Source organism: Sturnira hondurensis, unplaced genomic scaffold (genome assembly GCF_014824575.4).
Source record: "Sturnira hondurensis isolate 20B ecotype Veracruz unplaced genomic scaffold, ASM1482457v3 Scaffold0001203, whole genome shotgun sequence".
NCBI classification, from domain to species: Eukaryota; Metazoa; Chordata; class Mammalia; order Chiroptera; family Phyllostomidae; genus Sturnira; species Sturnira hondurensis.
In genome coordinates, this window is record NW_028073834.1 from 385,515 (window position 1) to 403,107 (window position 17,593).

General features: G+C 37.7%; 1 protein-coding gene and 1 pseudogene across 1 annotated transcript in view; one reads left to right on the forward strand and one right to left on the reverse strand.

Annotated features, from left to right (window-relative positions):
- Positions 1–17,593, reverse strand: part of LOC118999053 (GON-4-like protein) — a 64,341-nt gene that overhangs the window by 34,726 nt on the left and 12,022 nt on the right. Inside the window, exon 3 of the mRNA XM_037063391.1 lies at positions 14,155–14,346. Coding sequence (XP_036919286.1) covers positions 14,155–14,346 — 192 coding nt within the window. The remainder of the gene's footprint in view (positions 1–14,154; positions 14,347–17,593) is intronic.
- Positions 3,722–3,834, forward strand: LOC118999061 (uncharacterized; annotated as a pseudogene).

Sequence of the window (17,593 nt, forward strand, 5' to 3'; positions counted from 1 at the left end):
GAAACTAAAAATCAAAATAAATGAATAAAACAAAACAGAAAGAAACTAATAGATACAGAGAACAAATTGGTGGTCACCAGATGGGAGGGGACTGGGTGAAAGGTGAAGGGATTAAGATGTACAAATTGCCAATTATAAAAATAGTCACAGGTATGTAAATCGAGCAATATGAATTTAAAATTTACATACCTGTGACTATAAAAATAGTGAGCAATATAAATTGACTATATTCCTCCCTATGCTGTACACAGGGAGGAATATAGTCAATAATACTGTAGTATCTGTGTATGATGTCAGATGGGTACTACACGTATTAAGGCAATCACTTTGTAAGTTACATAAATGTCTAATCACTATGTTGTACAGCTGAAACTAACATAATATTGTATGTCAACAGTTAGTGGGGGGAAAAAATGGGAAAGGGAAAAGGAGATAAAAATCCAAGCCCCTCTCCATGAAATAAGAAAAAGTACTGGAACAACTGAGATCTTGCTTCCTGGCAACTGTCATCAGTTTGGCTCAAATAAATTCATAAAAATCCCCTAAATAAAGAAAAAGGAAAAGGAAAAATATGGTAAGAAATTTTTAAACTGCCCTGGCTGGTGTAGCTCACTGGATTGAGCGTGGGGCTGCGAACCACACGATCGAGGTTCGATTCCCAGTCAGGGCACATGCCTGGGTTGCGGGCCAGTTCCCAGCAGGGGACTCACGAGAGGCAACCATATATTGATGTTTCTCTCCTTCTCTCCTTCCTTTCCTCTCTAAAGATAAATAAATAAAATCTAAAAAAAAAGAAATTTTTAAACTGATGAAAAGTATCACATCACAGATTCAAGGAACTCTACAAACCCTAACCAAATAAAAAGAGAAAACCAAACTAGACACATGCTAAATAGACACAATGGTGTCTAGACACAATAGTCAAAATGCTAAAAATCAAAACAGAGAAAATATTAGAAGTAGCCAAAGGAAAAAAGACACATCACCAAAATAACAAAACTGACAGCCAACATTACAATAAAAGCAATGGAAACCACACTTGGATACAAAGTATGGGATAGGCAATATAGTCAATAATACTGTAGTAAGAATGTATGGTACCAGGTGAGTACTTAAAATATCATGGGGAACACTTTATAAAGTATATGACTGCCTAGGCACTATGCTATACACCTGAAACTAATACAAAATAATAGTGAATGTAAAATGTAATCCAAAAATAAAAAATAAACAATAAAAAACTGAATAAAACAAAATGCATCTAAGAGTATGAGGGAAGACCAGCTGGGCAGCTCAGCTAGTTGGAGCATCATCCCAGTATGTTGCAGTTTTGGTCCCCAGTAAGGACACATGCAATGGGCAACCTTCACGAATAGGTGAAACAACAAATCAATGTTTCTCTCTCTCTCTCTCAAGTAAATTTAAAAAATAAAATAAGAAATTAAAATAAAAATTAAAGTGCTAGGGCAAAAAAGTTCAATCTAAAATTCTGTACCCAGTAAAAATGAAGGCAAGACTAAGATTATTTCCCACACACAGGCACAAAGAAAAAAATCTGAGATAAATCACTGACAGGAGACCAGATCTACACAAAATACCAAAGGAAATTCTTACAGATGAAAAAAAAAAAATACAGGAAAATATTTATCTCAGATGAAGCAAAGAACTTCAGGATAAATGAAGAGCACAAGAAAGGTTAACTATGTGATTAACATAAATGAATACTGACTGGTAAAATAATAATGTCTTTCAGGGTTTTAAAACATATGAGGAAGTAAAATATAACATCAACAGTATGAAAGGCAGCCCTGGCTGGTGTCGCTCAGTGGATTGAGTGCTGGCCTGCAAACCAAAGGGTCTATGGTTCGATTCCCAGTCAGGGCACATGCCTAGGCTGCAGGCCAGGTCCCAGCAGGGGGTGCACAAGAGGCAACCACACATTGATGTTTCTCTCCCTCTTACACCCTCCCTTCCCCTCTCTTTAAAATTAAATAAATTAAACCCTTTAAAATAAGTAAATAAAAAGACACACAAAAGGCTGAAAACAAAAGAATATAAACCTTTATATCATGTATACACTAACATCAGATACAAAGAAGACTTTAAGGCAAGAAGATAAAGACAGATAAAAACAAGTATTTCATGCTAAATGAAGTCAATTCAACACAAAGGTATAATTCTAAATTTGTACACATCTGATAATACAGCTTAAATACATAAAACAATAGTTGACAGGAAAAGAAAAGGAGTGAAAGCCACAATCTCGATTGGAGATTTTAACTAATATCAATTAATAATATCACAGCAAAGAAATCAGTAAGGGCATAAAAGAGCTGAACAATATAATTAACAAACATGAACTTACAGACATACATAGAACATTATACTTGACCTAAAAGACATATTAGAACACCCACAAAAGACTTATTCTGTTTAAGGACACGTAAAACAGACCATATGCTAAACAAGCCTCAACAACCGTCAAAGGTCAGGAGATTTATAGAGTATGTTCTTTGACCATGATGGAACTAGACTAGAAATCAGTAAATACATTTAACTAGAAAGATCCTCAGATGTTTGGAAATCAAGCAACCTATCTCTAAAGGATCCACAGCCCAAAGAAGAAATCATAATACATCAGAAATAATGCATTAGAGGAATGAAAACAAAACTATGACATCAAAACTCGCAGAATGCATCCAGACCAATGCTCAGTGGGAAAGTTACAACATTAAATGTATATATCAGACATTTTTTCTTTAAAAGACCGAAAATGTTATAAGAAGCTAGGAAAAAAAGCAAATCAAACCCAAGGTAAATTTTAGAAAGAAAATAATAAAGAACAGAAATCAATGAAATATGAAACATATTAAATAGAAAAAAGTCAAGAAAGTCGAGTTGGTTCTTTGAAAAGATTTAAAAAATCACTGTCGCTAGCCAAACATCAACAAAATAAGCATACTGTAAACTGTATATCAACAAATTTGACAATTTAGAGAAAATGTACAAATTCCTTGAAAAACACAACTTACCAAAACAGACAAAAACAAATAGGAAATCTGAATAGTACTATAATTATTAAATAATTTAAAAGATATATAAAAATATTAATTTAGTCCACAATTTAAAAACCTTTCGACAAGTTAAACTCCAAGCCTAGATATAGCTTCCCTAGGTAATTTTCAAAACACATTTAAGGAATAATACCAGTCTTACAATAAAACAATAATGTAAAACTTCCAAACTCATTTATAAGTACAGTTTTATAAACTCATTTTATAACCGTGATACCAACACATGAAAGTAACATCACAGCCCTGGCAGGGTAGCTCGGTTGGTTAGAGGGTGACTCTGTATGCCAAGGTTGTGGGGTGATGCCCAGTCAGGGCACACACAAGAATCAACCAATGAATGTATAAATAAGTGGGACAACAAATCAATGTTTCTCTCTCTCCCCTCTAAACTCAATTTAAAAAAAAGACATTATAGCCCTGGCTGGTGTAGCTCAGTGGACTGAGCGAGGGCCTATGAAGCAAAGGGTCACCGGTTCGATTCCCAGTCAGGTCACATGCCTGGGTGGCGGGCCAAGTCCCCAGTGGGGGATGCATGGGAGGCAATCGCACAGTGATGTTTCTCACCCACTCTTTCTCCTTCCCTTCCCCTCTCTCTAAAAAATAAATAAAATATTTTTTAAAAAGACATTATAAGAAAGGAAAATTACGTGTTGCCTTTGAACCTGACTCCGACTCAGGACACATCACCAGAGCATGTGCTTGCACATAACTGGGACTGTCTGCTCCTTACCCACGGCCCCTTTAATCACGAGTGACAAAGCAGCACAGAAAAAGAAAAAGGAAAATTATAACAAATATTTCTCATAAGCAAAGAGATGACAACCTTAAACAATATATTAGGCAATGGAATCAAAGAATATGCAGAAAGTCTAGTATATTGTGACCAAATAGGTTTATCCCAAAATGTAAGTTTGCTTTAACATTCAAAATCCAATCAATGCATGTTATGAGAAATTTGCACCTAAAAACAGTTTTAGATATGTATAGCTAAAACTGGTAAAACTAAAATAAAAATTGACTATCTACAATTAAAGCTGGAGACTTAAATATTCCTTTTTTGATAAATAATATAATAAACCAAAAAATTTAGTAAAAATAGAGAAGATTCAGACAATGCTGTCACCAACTTGACCTAATTGACAATTATAGACCAGTACCCCTCAAAACAATATGTATTCTTTTCTAATAGAAATAAAAGAGCTTTCAATAAAAATTATATTCTGGGCCATAAGATAAACTTCAATAAATATTAAAGGACTGAAATTATACAAAGTATGGTCTGAATAGAAGGGAATTAAATTAGGAATCAGAAACAAAAAGGAAGCTGGAAAATCTCCAAATATTTTGAAATGGAACAACATACTTCTAAATAAGTGATATCCCAAGGGAAAGTAGAAAATATGGTCCACTCAAGTAAATAAATTATAACATCAAAATCTGTGGCCTTGGCAGGGTAGCTCGGCTACAACATAATTCTGATACACCAAGGTTGCGGGTTTGATCACAGGTCAGGGCACTTACAAGAATCAACCAATGACAGACATTTCTCCAAGGAGGACATACAGAGGATCCAGAGACACATGAAAAGATGCTCAATATCACTAGCTATCAGAGAGATGCAAATTATAATCACAATGAGATACCATTTTACACTAGTCAGAATGGCCATCATAAACAAAGCAACAAACAACAAATGTTGGAGAGGTTGTGGAGAAAAGGGGACCCTAGTTCACTGCTGATGGGATTTCAGACTGGTACAACCACTATGGAAAGCAGTATGGAATTTTCTAAGAAAACTAAAAATGGATCTGCCTTTTGACCCAGCAATTCTACTGCTAGGATTATATCCTAAGAACCCTGAAACACCAATCCAAAAAAACCTGCGCACCCCAATGTTCATAGCAGCACAATTTACAATAGCCAAGTGTTGGAAGCATCCTAGGTGCCCATCAGTAAATGAATAGATCAAAAAACTATGATACATTTACACAATGGAATTCTATGTAGCAGAAAGAAAGAAGGCGCTCCTACCCTTTGCAACAGCATGGATGGAACTGGAAAGCATTATGCTGAGTGAAATGAGCCAGGTGATGAAAGACAAATACCATATGATCTCACCTTTAACAGGAACCTAAACAACAAAACAAACAAGAAAGCAAAATATAACCAAAGACACTGAAACAGAGAACAGGCTGACAGTGTCCAGAGGGGAGAGGGGAGGGAATTTCAGGGGAAGAGGGGAAGGGTTTACAGGAACAAGTATAAAGGACACATGGACAAAAAAATAAGGGGGTTGGAAATGGGAAGGAGGTGTGGGGCACTGCGGGGGTGGGCTGGGATGGGAGTAAAAGATAGAAAACTGTCTTTTGAGTAAAAGACAGGCCACCCCAGCCCAGGATTCCAGTGCCCAGAAGAGAAGGTCCCATTAACTTGAACAACAATTAAATAAATAAATTTAATAAAAAATAATAAAAGCAATTTTAATTTTAAAAAAAGAATCAACCAATGAACACATACCTAAATGGAACAACAAATCAATATTTCTCTTTTTCCTTCCCTTCCCCTCTCTTTCTAAAAATCAATTTTAATTTTTTTCCACTGTAAGGCTCAGCTAACACAATGCTTCATGAGAAACTGATACATTAAACATTATTATTATAAAATAATAAGTTTCAAATCAGTGATCTAAGCCTCTACTTTAGGAAACTAGAAAAAGCCCAACTTAAACCAAAAGGAGCAGACAGGAAAAAATAATAGACAACAGCAAAAATCAATGAAACATAAAACACAATAGAGAAATTAATGAAACTAAAAGCTTATCTTTTGAAAAGATCAATATTGAAAAACCACTGGCAGAATAATAAAAAATACAAAGTACCAGCATCAGAAACAAAAGAACAGAAGATGGCAGCCTAGGTAAACATCACTCACCTCTTGCACAGCCACATCAAAATTACAACTAAATTACAGAAAAATCATTATTCAGAACCATCAGAAATCAAGCTGAATGGAAGTTCTACAATTAAAGAAGTCACATCAAGACAGGCATGAGGGGCAGACACTCACACAGGCTGGTCCCACACCCATGTGTGGCAGGTAAAAATTGGGAGGGATATCTTGGAAGTGACGAGTCCCAGCCCCATGACAGGCTACCCCAGCCCAGGATTCCAGTGCCGGGAAGAGAAGGTCTCATAACTTCTGGCTATGAAAACCAGTGGGGATTGAGGCTGTGGAAGACAGAAACTACCAGAGTCCTAGGCAGTTCCTCTTAAAGGTCCCACACATGGACTTACACTCACTCCTTCTGAAGTTCAGCACTGGGGCAACAGCTTGAAAGCCACCAGAAGCATAAGGGGAGAAACTGAAGTGTCTGGCATCAGGGCAAGAGCTGGGGGGGGGGGGGGGGGGCCAGCTTTCTCCCAGACAAAAGTGTGGCAGAGGCCACCGTTCCTTTTCTGAGCCCTTTTCTGAGCAGGCAGACACCATATCTGAGACTCCATCAACCTGGCTCACACTGTTTGTCCCACCTTGATGATTCACTGAGGCTCTGCCTCACCCAACTTCCCAACCCACCTAAGCTGTTGTTTCCAGTGGCTATCCCATAGGAAGGGCTTGTCTTGGCTCATGCTTCAGATTTTCCTAAATCCTATCAAACAAGCAGCACCTGGCCTCAGCATGCCCCCATACCTCTTCCTAAGTGGCCCCAGGACAGGCAATAGCAACAGACTGCTTTGGTGCACAGGTTGGCCTCGCTGGTGGACCTCCAAGCCAAGCACAAGTAGCAACCATCTGCAAATCACTTTGTAGCTTATGCCAGATGGCCCTGGACAGAACACAGGTGATGGATACCCTTGGCCTGCACCTTCTGGGAACCCCCAGAGCATGCATACCCAGAGGACAGCTACAGACCACATTGGAGTACCATCACTCAACCACCTGCACAAGAAACACTCAAAAGGCAGATTCAGCTGGCACCAGAGCCCTGCTCTGTCTTGCTCTGTGGAGTGGGCCTCTGCACAGCTGATCCTCCACAGTGGTTGGAAGATGGTTCACAGCTAAGGGTTCATGGCTAGTCTCTGCAGCTGATCAGCCTGGGTAAATCCTTCCCATTGACCTGCCAACAGCAATCAAGGCTAAACAGTAAGAGAAGGGTGTACAAAGCCCATATGGTGGCCACATCTTGGGTACTCCGCTTGAGCAATAGGGGAAGCTGTGCCACTGGAACCTACAGGACATCTAATACATCAGGCCTGGGAGATGTAGCTCTTCTACTTAATACGTAGACATAAACACAGGTAGGCTGCCAAAATGAGGAGACAAAGAAACATAGCCCAAATGAAAGAACACATCAAAACCCCAGAAAAAAGGTAAATGAAATAGAGATAAGAATCTATCAGATGCTGAGTTCAAAACACTGGTTCTAAGGATGCTGAAGGAACTTAATGAAGACCTCAACAGCATAAAAAAGATCTGGTCAGAAAGGAAGGACACACTTATTGAAATAAAGAACAACAATTTATAAAGAAATAACAGTAGAATGGATAAAGCCTAGAATCAAACCAGTGATATGAAACATAAGGAAGCAAAAAACAATCAGAACAACAAGAAGAAAAAAGAATCCAAAGAAATGAGAATAGCATAGCCAGCCTCTGGGACAACATTAAGGGGTCCAACATTCACATCATAGGGGTGCCAGAAGAAGAAGAGAAAGAGCAAGAAATTGGAACTCTATTTGAAAAAATAATGAAAGAAAACTTCCCTAATTTGGTGAAGGAAATAGACATGCAAGTCCAGGAAGCACAGAGTCCCAAACAAGATGGATGCAAAGAGGCCCACTCCAAGACACATCATAATTAAAATGCAAAAGGTTAAACATAAAGAGAGAATCTTAAAAGCAGCAAGAGAAAATAAGTTAGTTACCTACAGGGGAGTTCCCATAAGATAGTCAGCTGATTTCTCAAAAGAAACCCTGAAGGCTAGAAGGAACTGGCAAGAAATATTCAATGTCATGAAAAGCAGGGACCTACAGCAAAAATATTTAGAATGGAAGAGTAGATAAGAGGTTCCAAGACAAGGAAAAACTAAAGGAGTTCATCATCACCAAACCATTATTATATGAAATGTTAAAGGGACTTATTTAAAAAAATAAGATCAAAATTGAATAATAAAATGGTAAAATTGAATAATGAATAATAAAATGGCAAGAAATACAAATCTATCAACAACTGAGTCTAAAAAACAAACTAAACAATCACGAAAAACAGACACAGAATCATGGATACAGAGAGTGTTTTGATGGTTGCCAAATAGGAGGGGATGTGGGGTACTGGGTGAAGAGGTAGGGGATTAAGAAGTACAAATAGGTAGTTACAGAAGAGCCATGAGGATATAAAGTACAGTATAGGAAATGGAGTAGCCTAAGAACTTATACGTATGACCCAGGGGCATGACCCAGAGGCGTGTACAACAGTGGAGATTGCCTGAGGGAGTGGGGGGGGCGAGCTGGGCAGAGGGGCAAAGGGGGAAAAATTGGGACCACTGTAATAGCATAATCAATAAAATATAATTTAAAAGAAGATATGTAAAAGAACAGACCTCATTACAAATCCTACAGACATTAAAAAGGTAGAAAAGAAATATTATGACCCTGCCCAGGTAGCTCAGTTGCTTAGAGCATCACCTTGATATGCCAAGGTTGTGGGTTCAATCTCTGGTCAGGAACCTACAAGAAGCAAACAATGAACACAAAAATAAGTGGAAAAACAAATCAAGGTCTCTCTCGCTCTCTACAATCAGTAAATAAAATAATATTTTTTAAAAAAATAACTATTATGAAAAACTCTATACTAATAAATTCAACAACTTGGATGGAACAAATACTTTACAAGACACCATTGTCAAAGCTCATTAAGGAACAAATAGAACCCTGGCTGCTGTGGCTAAGTGGATTGATTGCCAGCCTGCAGAATGAAAGGTAACTGGTTCGATTCCCAGTCAGGGTACATGCCTGGGTTGCAGGCCAGATGCCCAGTTGGGGCTAGGGAAGAGGCAATTGATAAATGTTTCTCTTGTACATGGCTGCTTCTCTCCCTTTCTTTCTCCCTCCCTTCCCCTCTCTCTAAAAAATAAATAAATAAGATCTTTAAAAAAGAACTCCTTATTTTAAAAAAAAGAAAACAAATATAGATATTGAATAGCCTTGTATCTGTTAAAGAAACTGAATTCACAGTTTAAAATGTCAGACAAAGAAAACTCCAGGCCCAGAAGGCGTCACTGGTGCATCCAACAAAATATTAAGAAAGATGCCCTGGCTGGTGTAGCTCAGTGGATTGAGCACGGGCCTGCAAACCACATGATCGTGGTTCGATTCCCAGTCAGGGCACATGCCTAGGTTGCAGGCCAGTTCCCAGCTGGGGATGCATGAGAGGCAACCATACATTTGATATTTGTCTCCTTCTCTCCTTCCCCTCCCCTCTAAAGAAATAGAAATAAAAATTTAAAAAATATATATTAAGAAAGAAAAACTAATTCGCACAAACTCTTCTAAATAGAAGAAGGGGGGTTGGGTAGGAAATAATGGTGGAGAGAAGGTGAAGGGACTAGTCAAAGAACATGTATGAATGACCCACGGACATGAACAACAGTGTGGGGACTGACTGTGGGAGCTGGGGTGGGTGGGATGGGTGAAGGAGGGCAAAGGGGGAAAAATTGGGACAACTGCAATAGAGCAACAATTTTTAAAAGTGATTAAAAGAAAAAAAAGAATAAAAAAACTATGGTACATTTACCAATGGAATACTATGCAGCAGAAAGAAAGAAGGAGCTCCTACCCTTTGCAACATCATGGGTGGATAAAGCCTAGAATCAAACCAATGATATTAAACATAAGGAAGCAAAAAACAATCCCCATTATGCTGAGTGAAATAAGCCAGGCGGTGGAAGACAAATACCATATGATCTCACCTTTAACAGGAATCTAAACAACAAAACAAACAAACAAACAAGCAAAATATGACCAAAGACACTGAAATACAGAACAAGCTGACAGGGACCAGAGGGGAGAGTGGAGAGAATCACAGAGGAAAAGGGGAAGGATTCACATGAACAAGTATAAAGGACACACATGGACAATAACTAAGGTGGGGGGTGGAAATGGGAGGGAGGTGGGGAGCACTGGGGGGGGGCAGCAGGGCTGGGAATATAAGACAGAAAACTGTACTTGAACAAGAATTAAATAAAATTTAAAAAATTAAAATTAAAATTAAAAAATTTTTTAAAAAAGAAAAAAAATAAGAGGAGGAAGGAACACTTCCCAACTCATTGTATGTGGCCAGCATTAGCCTAATACCAAATCAGACAAAGACATTACAACAAAAGAAAACTACAGACCACAAACACAAAAATTCGTAACAAGCCCTGGCTGGTGTGGCTCAGGGAACTGGGTGCTGGCCTGCGAACCAAGGGGCAACCTATTCGATTCCTAGTCAGGGCACATGCCTGGGTTTTGGGCCAGGTCCCCAGGACGGGGTGCATAAGAGGCAATCATACACTGATGTTTGTCTCTTCCTTTTCCCTCCCTTTCCCTCCCTTCCCCTCTCTCTAAAAATAAAAAGAAAATCTTCAAAAAAATTCCTAACAAAATACTAGCAAATTAAATGCAGCAATTTATAAAAAGGGTAATAAATCATGATTCAAAGGGATGGTTTATTCCAGAAACACAAAATTGCTTTGAAATTTGAAAATCTATCAATATACATCAGAAAGGAAGAAGAGACAAATTGGAAATAAAAAAATCTGCCTAAAAATGGCATAATTATCTATGTAATAAATCTCCAAAGAATCTACAAAAAAAGCATATACAGAGCCCTGACCAGTGTGGCTCAGTGGTTCGGGCTCATCACACAAAGTGAAAGGTCGCGAGCTCGATTCTTAATCAGCGCACATGCCTAGGTTGCAGGTTAAATCCCCAGTCAGGGCATGCAAGAGATGGAAGTTTCTCTCACTTTCATTCTCCCTCCCTTCGCCTCTCTCTAAAAATAAATAAATTTTTAAAAATTTAAAAAGTATACAGAGCTAACAAGTGAATAAATAGAAGTCACAAGTTATACCAATAAACTAAACTCTACTATATTACTATATATTAGCAATGAACGATTTGAAAAGAAAAACTGACATTAGCATAAGAAAGAATACTCAGGTGTTTCCTAAGAAAATATATAAAAATGTATATACTAAAGTCTATAAAATATTGCTGAATTTTAAAAGACCTATCGGTAGAGAGATACACCTTGTCTATGTAAACCCAATATTGTTAAGATGGCAACTTTCCCAAATTCATCCACAGATTCATTACCAGCAGGTATTCCAGCAAGCATTTTTGAAGAAAAGGACATGCTAATTTTATTTTTTTTAATTTATTTTTTAAGATTTTATTTATTTATCTTTAGAGGGGAAGGGAAGGAGAGAGGGAGAGAAATATCAATGTATGGTTGCCTCTCATGTGATCCCTGCTGGGAACTGGCCTGCAACCCAGGCATGTGCCCTGACTGGGAATCGAACCGCGATCGTGTATTTCGCAGGCCCGTGCTCAATCCACTGAGCTACACCAGCCAGCATTAGGACACGCCAATTTTAAAATTTATATGGAGATGCAAAGGAGCTAGACTAGCCCAATGATCTTGTTTTTAAAAAAGAGCATAGTTAGAAGACTCAGACCACCTGACGGTAAGCCTAGGTTACTGTAAAAGACTATATGGTATTGGTGAAGGTTAGACACATAGATCAATGAACAAGAAGAGAGTCCAGAAAAGACCCACACAAATATGGACAAGTGACTTTTTTTAATAAAAGGAATCTTTTCCACAAACAATGCTGAAGCAAATGGACACCCGTGTGCAAAAAGAGTCTCAGTTTACCTCACACACTTTATAAAAATTAACTCAAAATGGATCACATACCTAAAGGTAATATGTAAAACTTCTTGAAGAAATCTGTGACATTGGATTAGGCAAAGAGTTCCTTTATATGAAACCAAAACATAACCATAAAAACATAAGCTGAAGTAGCTCCCCATGGCTGATACTGAAAACAATGAGCGCCATAATGACAGTGTTGCCTTATAACTCAAATCATAAGGTAAATATCCATGAGTCCATGTTCATATAAAAACTGAACAAATAAATCAATGAGGGAGATGGGCCACAGAAAAATTCCAATTAATAAATGTTGAAGTAATGAGAGAAATAGAAAAAATCACCATTAAAACAACATAGTAGTAATTGTTGCACATGATCCACCAATGCATGCTAAAATTAGGAGGCAAAAATTTGAGGAGAAACAAGGTAAGTCCATAGTTTCAAAGTATGTCCTGCAAGATACATACTAATTACAAAAGGAATAAAGGAAAACAATAAATAATGAACACACATTTCACCAAAAAAAATCTACAGGTGGCAAATAAACACATGAAACTATGCTATATATCATTATTCATTAGGGAAATCCAAGTTAAAACCACAAGGAAATACACCTACCAGAATGAATAAAATCTAAAATTCTGACAACTGCTGGCAAGGATGGGGATCAACTATAAATCTCACACATCATTGGTGGGAATGCAAAATGGTGCAGTCACTTTGGAAAAGAGTTTGGCAGTTTCTTATAAAGTTAATCATACATTTACCCTAAGACTCATTTACCCTAATGCCACTCCTAGCTATTTACCCAAGAAAAATGAAAACATGTCTATCAAAGACCAGTACGTGACAGCAGTTTTAATCACAACAGGCTGCACCCAATCCACTGAGCCACACTGCCAAGGGCTGAAAAGGAAAAAGTTTCCTAATTTGATTCAATATATAAAAAACCTGCAACTACTGTCATACAATATGGAGGAATACGGAACACCTTTCCCCAAGTTCAGAAATGAGATACGGATATCCACTATCACCAATTCTAACATACACAGTAATGCAGGTTTAGTATTGGCAAAAAAAAAAAAAGGAAATTGTAGGGATTCACTCTAAAATCATGTAAGTTGAGAACTGGCTAACGTGGCTCAGTGGATTGAGTGCCAGCCTGTGAACTGAAAGGGCCAGGACCCTAGCCAGGGTCGACCAAGAGGCAACCGATCAATGTAGCTCTCACACATTGATGTTTCCCTCCCTCTTTTTCCCCCTCCCTTCCCCTCTCTCTAAAAGTAAATAAATAAAATCTTTTAAAAAACATTTAAAAAATCATTTGTTAGGTTGAATAATAAAGTCTATTTACTTTAGTTCAAAAAATTTTAAGAGGACTAATCCTATGACCTACAATTCCACCCAATGAAAATAACGTACTATGTTCACCAAAAGATCTATAGTAAAATGTTCACAGCAGTACCACTCTGTATTTGAGTAGCCTACAACGAGAAATGATCCGAATGCCCACTGGGAGTTGACTGGATAAAGAAAATGTAGAATATGCAAAAACCAGAATAGTACATAGCAATGAAAGTGAACAACTTATAAGTACATGTAACGATGTGGACCAATTTCATAAGCACAATTTTGAGTGGAAAAAGGCAGTCACAAAAAGTACATATACATTATTTCATTCATAAAAAGTACAAAATGGATGAACCAATCTACACTGTCAGAAGTCAGGATAATAGTTACCCACAGGTAAGGTGGTGGTAATAACTGAAAGGTAGTACTTTTGGGTACTGGTAATATTCTGTTTCTTGATCTGGTTACTGGTTACACAGGTGTATTCAAACTGAAAATTCAGTGAACTTGTATATCTTAGGACCTACGCAGTTTTCTGCTTTTTATACTTCAATAAAGAGGTTTTTTAATTTAAAAAAAGGGGGGGGGGCCCTGGCTGGTGTGGCTCAGTGGATTCTGAAGAGGTCACAGGTTCAATTCCCAGCAGGGCACATGCCTGGACTGCGGGCCACATCCCCGGCTGGGGGTATGTGAGATGCAACCTAATCGATGTATCACTCACACATGGATGTCCCTCTGTCTTTCTCCCTCCCTTTCCTTCTCTCTAAAAGTAAATAAATAAATAAATTTTAAAAGGAAAGAAAAAGAAAACCTACCCATTGGAATAAATAGTCCATCATCCTCTATCTCTTCCTCAGCTTGATGATCTGAAGTCCTGAGTGGCTTTCCTTGAGGAGAGGCACAGGTATCTAGCTGAGATGATTTCCTAGGCTGGGCTCCTGGTGTTACAGAGTGGCTGCCTGATGGCTGTAAAGACATCTCTCCTCCAGAATGCATCTGAGGTTTTCCTGGAAGAATCACAAACATTGCTTTACATTTTAGCTAGTCTCAGTCATACTCTGTTAGAGAAATCAGCATATGGTTATAAATCCCTTTTTTGTTAGATAACTTCATTAGTGATGCATACACTACATAGGTATTCCTTTCTCTTAACAACAGTGTCCTAAGAAAAACCCTGAAATAAACTCAAATCCAATTTACTCATCTGTAAAATCAAGGAGTTGAAGTAGGTAATTACTAACGCCTTCCTAGCTCTATTATACTGTGACCTACGCATTTTTTTCCCCACAGAAAAATCAGGTTCATAACTGTAGGGTGGGGTTATAGCCCTGATGACTAAAGGACAGTTTAGATCGATGATCATTAACATTACATTTAATTAACCATAAATTTTATACACTATAAAATGCCCTGAACTTTCCGACATTGTAAATCAATTTTACAGAGCATCATAGTAAAAATCACTATAAAATTATCAATATTGGCTTTACAGTTCACTAGACAACTTTCCTCTTTCTCACCTCTTCATGAGTACTAATCGTGTTTTTTGAGGGCAGTGTGGAGCATTAAAAAAGCAAAGAAACATTAATGGGGTATTCAAAGTAAACAGAACTAATCTGTGGTGAAAAAAAGAATACACAGGAAATCTACAGAATATACACAAGAAATTATTAAACAGTGACTGCTTTTGAGAAGAGAACAGAGTAAGGGTGCCTACTTTTTCACTATGTACTTTCTGTATTTATGATTTTTTCCATGTTTGTGCATTACATAGTTAAAAAAGATTTTTTTACATTGATCTGCTGTTCCATTTCTTTATTTATGCATTCATCAGATGACGTATATGCTGAGGACTAAACCTGTGACCTTGGCACACCAGGACGACATTCTAACCAACTGAGCTATCTGGCCAGGACAATGTAAAAAAATTTATGGAGTACATACAAGTCTAGATTATACCAGAATTATTTAGCTGCTGTATTTTACTTCATCAGATTTAATTTTGCACTTGAGAGTCACAGCAAAATTGACAAAAGTACCAAGTTCCCACATGCCCTGTAACTGCACACCTCACTGTCAGCATCCAGCAGTCATAGTGGGTCCTTTGTTAGACTTACAAACCTATAAGGACACACTGTGACCATCCAAAGTCTATAGCTTACACTGGGGTTCACTCACGGTGTACTTTCTGGGTCTGGACAAACATATAATGACACATTCACCATCGTACTGTATTATACAGTATAGGTTCACTGCCCTAAATGTTATTTTTCCAAAAGTAATAATGGGGAGAATAAGGTAGGGCACATTTCTAATGACTGTCCTTTTTCCCCATCTCCGGAAACAAAAAAAAAGATTTTTTTAAATCCTCACCCAAGGATACACTTACTGATTTTAGAGAGGGAGGAAGGGGGAAAGAAGGAAAGGGAGAGAGAGAGAGAGAAACATCTATCAGTTGCCTCCCACACATGCCCCAACCAGGGATTGAACCTGCAACCCAGGTCTGTGCACTGAGTGGAAATCAAACCCACAATCTTTTGGTGCAAGGGACAATACTCTAACCAACCAAGCCAACGCAGCCAGGATGAAATACATTTTGTTTTCAAAAAGAGATCAAGTTATTCGTCAATGAGCTCCATTCAAAACTGGCAGCCTATTTTATACTTTTGTGAACTGCTATCTCATCAATATTAGCAATTTCAACTGGCATTGAGCATAATTTTAAATTGAAAGACCCCTGTCACCAACAAACAAAAAAGGTCTTTATTTTAAAATAAAGTCTGAAACAATCTATAATGATATTTACCTGCGATCTTATTATTATTATTATTATTTTTACTTCTAGAGTCCATGATTACTCCACAACGTCAAAAAGCCTAAAGGCTTTGGCTTTAGTAGGGACTGTACAACAAAGAGTTGAATCATAAATCTATCAAATCAAAAGCTCCTCTCAGCTGAATTTCTTATATTGGAACTTCTATCAATAGCATGGCACAGCCCTGGCTGGTGTGGCTCAGAGTACTGAGAGCTGGCTTGCAAACCAACGTGACACCAGTTCAATTCCCAGTTAGGACACATGCCTGGGTTGCGGGCCAGGTACCCAGTAGGGGGCACTTGAGAGGCAACCACACATGGATGTTTATCTCCCTCTCTTTCTCCCTTCCCCTCTCTAAAAATAAGTAAATAAAATCTTTAAAAAAAAAGAGCACATCATAGCCCTGGCCAGGTAGCTCAGTTGGTTGATACATTGTCCTGCACACCAAAAGACAGTAGGTTGATCCTGCTCAGGGCACATACCTAGACTGTGGGTTCCATCTCTGGTTACAGTATATATGGGAGGCAACCAATTGATGTTTCTCTCTCTCCACCCCCAAGATCTTGAGTGAGGATTGAAAAAAAGGGCACAGCATAGAGGCTTCATTTAATCAACAATCTAATGATTTTTAGACTTAGTGATACCTAACATTTTAAAAACTGAATTAACACAAATGAATTTTTAAACAAACATACCAGAATCTATACATCTAAGCCAAGTACAGAAGTTCACTTTGGTAGGCAGAGCTTCCACTTATGCACTTGCTACTTAAGACATATTTGGAACTACTCTGAAACTGCCCCTACAGTTTATAATCTGCACCACCTCCATATAGAGAAAATGCAGCCTTTCTTTTCTCTGACCCCATCACACTGCTTCTCAATTTAATTCCCCTTAGGGACCTTAGGACTCGACTCTTCCTTTCCTCTATCAGTATGCTAGATGCTAAAAGACCTTATAAAGAGAAGTCAAGAAGGGTAAAAGCGAGAAGGAAAAGCTTTACTCAGAGTATACAAGTAACTGTTTTACTGTCCGCCTAAGAACGGTAAGTTGATAAGATGAAAATAATTAGCTGAGAACTCTGCAAACCAACTAATTATAAGATGAAATTGGCTTAAGTTAATCATTTTTAGAAGGCAAAGTTTTAAAAAGCATGAGTAGAAATTAGGAAAATATAAATCAATTTTAAAAGAACAATTAAAATTCTATTAAACACCAATACAGAGAAAGCTTTCATCACTAGCACCTGTAGTCTAGAAACATGACTGAACAATATCAATTGTAACAAAATGCTAATACTTAGAGTAACCCCTTGGGTCTTTTCTTTTTTGTCATACATAATCATGATCAGAAATCTAAAACATTACTTAAAGCAAAACAAAAAAATATGCACTAAATTTTAATAGTAATTTACCATGAGTAGTGAGATTATGGGCAAT